We start from the raw sequence: 1,397 nt of genomic DNA, 5'->3' as shown, positions 1-1,397 counted from the left end.
GGGGGAAGGGAGCAGGAGGGAGGGAGCGGAGGACGCGGGCCTCGGGCAGTAGAGACGCAAGGCGGAGGAGCCGCTGCACCCGAATCCCCGCAGCACCGGAGAGGGAATGATGTGCACAGGCGGCCTCTGAGGCTGCGCCACTAGAGCAGCAGCTGCATAGGCGGCGGCAGGCCCTGAGTCCCTAGCTCATCTCTAGCTGGGAGGGACCAGCGAGCAGCCGCGGTGACCCAAGTTCCCGCCATGAGCAGCTGGCTGGCAGGATTCAGCAGCGCTGGGAACTCCCGTCTGGGCTAGCGCACCGCCCAGCGTCCCCGACGCACCTGACGCGGCCACCCCCAATCCTGCTACCTCCACCGCCACCGCTGCGTCTCCGCCGCCACCTCTGTCACCGCCGCTTCATCTGCAGCAGCATCTCCAGCAGCATGTCGCGCAGGAAGATCTCATCCGAGTCCTTTAGCTCTCTGGGCTCTGACTATCTGGAGACTAGCCCCGAGGAGGAAGGGGAGTGCCCCCTGTCCAGGCTCTGCTGGAATGACAGCAGGAGCCCGCCAGGGCCACCGGGATCCAGATCTGCTGCCAACACTGCCACCCCAGCTCCCGCTGCCTCCGCCGCCACGGCCGCTGCTGCTGCGGCCGCCGGGTCCAAGAGGGCGCAGCGACGCCGGAGGGTAAACCTGGACTCCCTAGGCGAGAGCATCAGCCTCCTGACAGCGCCCTCGGTGAGCTGGGAACAGAAGGGTCCGAGCTTCAGCAGAGATCAGAAATGGGCAAAGTTGGAGCAGGGCTATAGGGGAACTCAGGGAGCTCCCAGCCGCTGGGGGGCGACCAGGCCTCATCCTGGTCGGCCTAGGGTTTCTAGTGGCCCCTAGGAAGACAGAACCCTCTGGGCTTAGGCAGAAGGGGAACATTGAGAAGGAAAGAGACCCTATTTTTTTCCGAGGTCTGGCTAATAAACGAAAGCCTTAAATTCAACTACACTGCTGTCATCTTTGCCGGCCTCAGGGCTCCTTCAGGCCACCTGTTTTGGTTTTGCTTTTTCTTTTCTTCCAAACTTTCCCAGGCTGTGTTCCTGCATATCCATTTCCCCTTTTCAGCATCCCAAAGGAGTCCCCGCCCCGCCTCTGGAAGCCCTTACTCTCTCATTTCCCACACTCTCTTGGTCCTAGTAGTGACCTTTTGGGGCATCTCTGAATTCCACAGGCTCTTTGCAGCCTCTCTCGCATGCCTTTCTCACATTTAGGAATGCTATCAAAATCTCTCCTTTGCATCTTTTCACATGCAAACCTGTAATCCTACGTTTTTCACACACACTCACACACACACACACACACACACACACACACACACACACACAGAGAGAGAGAGAGAGAGAGAGAGAGAGAGAGAGAGAGAGAGAG

At 59.7% G+C, this 1,397-nt stretch overlaps 1 protein-coding gene and 1 long non-coding RNA gene across 2 annotated transcripts in view; one reads left to right on the top strand and one right to left on the bottom strand.

Annotated features, from left to right (window-relative positions):
* LOC113456079 overlaps positions 1 to 368 on the bottom strand; it is a 6,145-nt gene extending 5,777 nt beyond the window's left edge. Inside the window, exon 1 of the long non-coding RNA XR_003376947.1 lies at positions 321 to 368. This is a non-coding gene — a long non-coding RNA (uncharacterized LOC113456079). The remainder of the gene's footprint in view (positions 1 to 320) is intronic.
* LOC102001145 (guanylate cyclase soluble subunit alpha-2-like) overlaps positions 9 to 1,397 on the top strand; it is a 56,583-nt gene continuing 55,194 nt past the window's right edge. The window contains exon 1 of the mRNA XM_026779305.1: positions 9 to 719. Coding sequence (XP_026635106.1) covers positions 423 to 719 — 297 coding nt within the window. The 5' untranslated portion in view covers positions 9 to 422. The remainder of the gene's footprint in view (positions 720 to 1,397) is intronic.

The sequence above is a fragment of the Microtus ochrogaster genome, chromosome 5 (genome assembly GCF_000317375.1).
Source record: "Microtus ochrogaster isolate Prairie Vole_2 chromosome 5, MicOch1.0, whole genome shotgun sequence".
Lineage (NCBI taxonomy): Eukaryota > Metazoa > Chordata > Mammalia > Rodentia > Cricetidae > Microtus > Microtus ochrogaster.
This window is presented reverse-complemented; position numbering and strand designations above follow the sequence as displayed.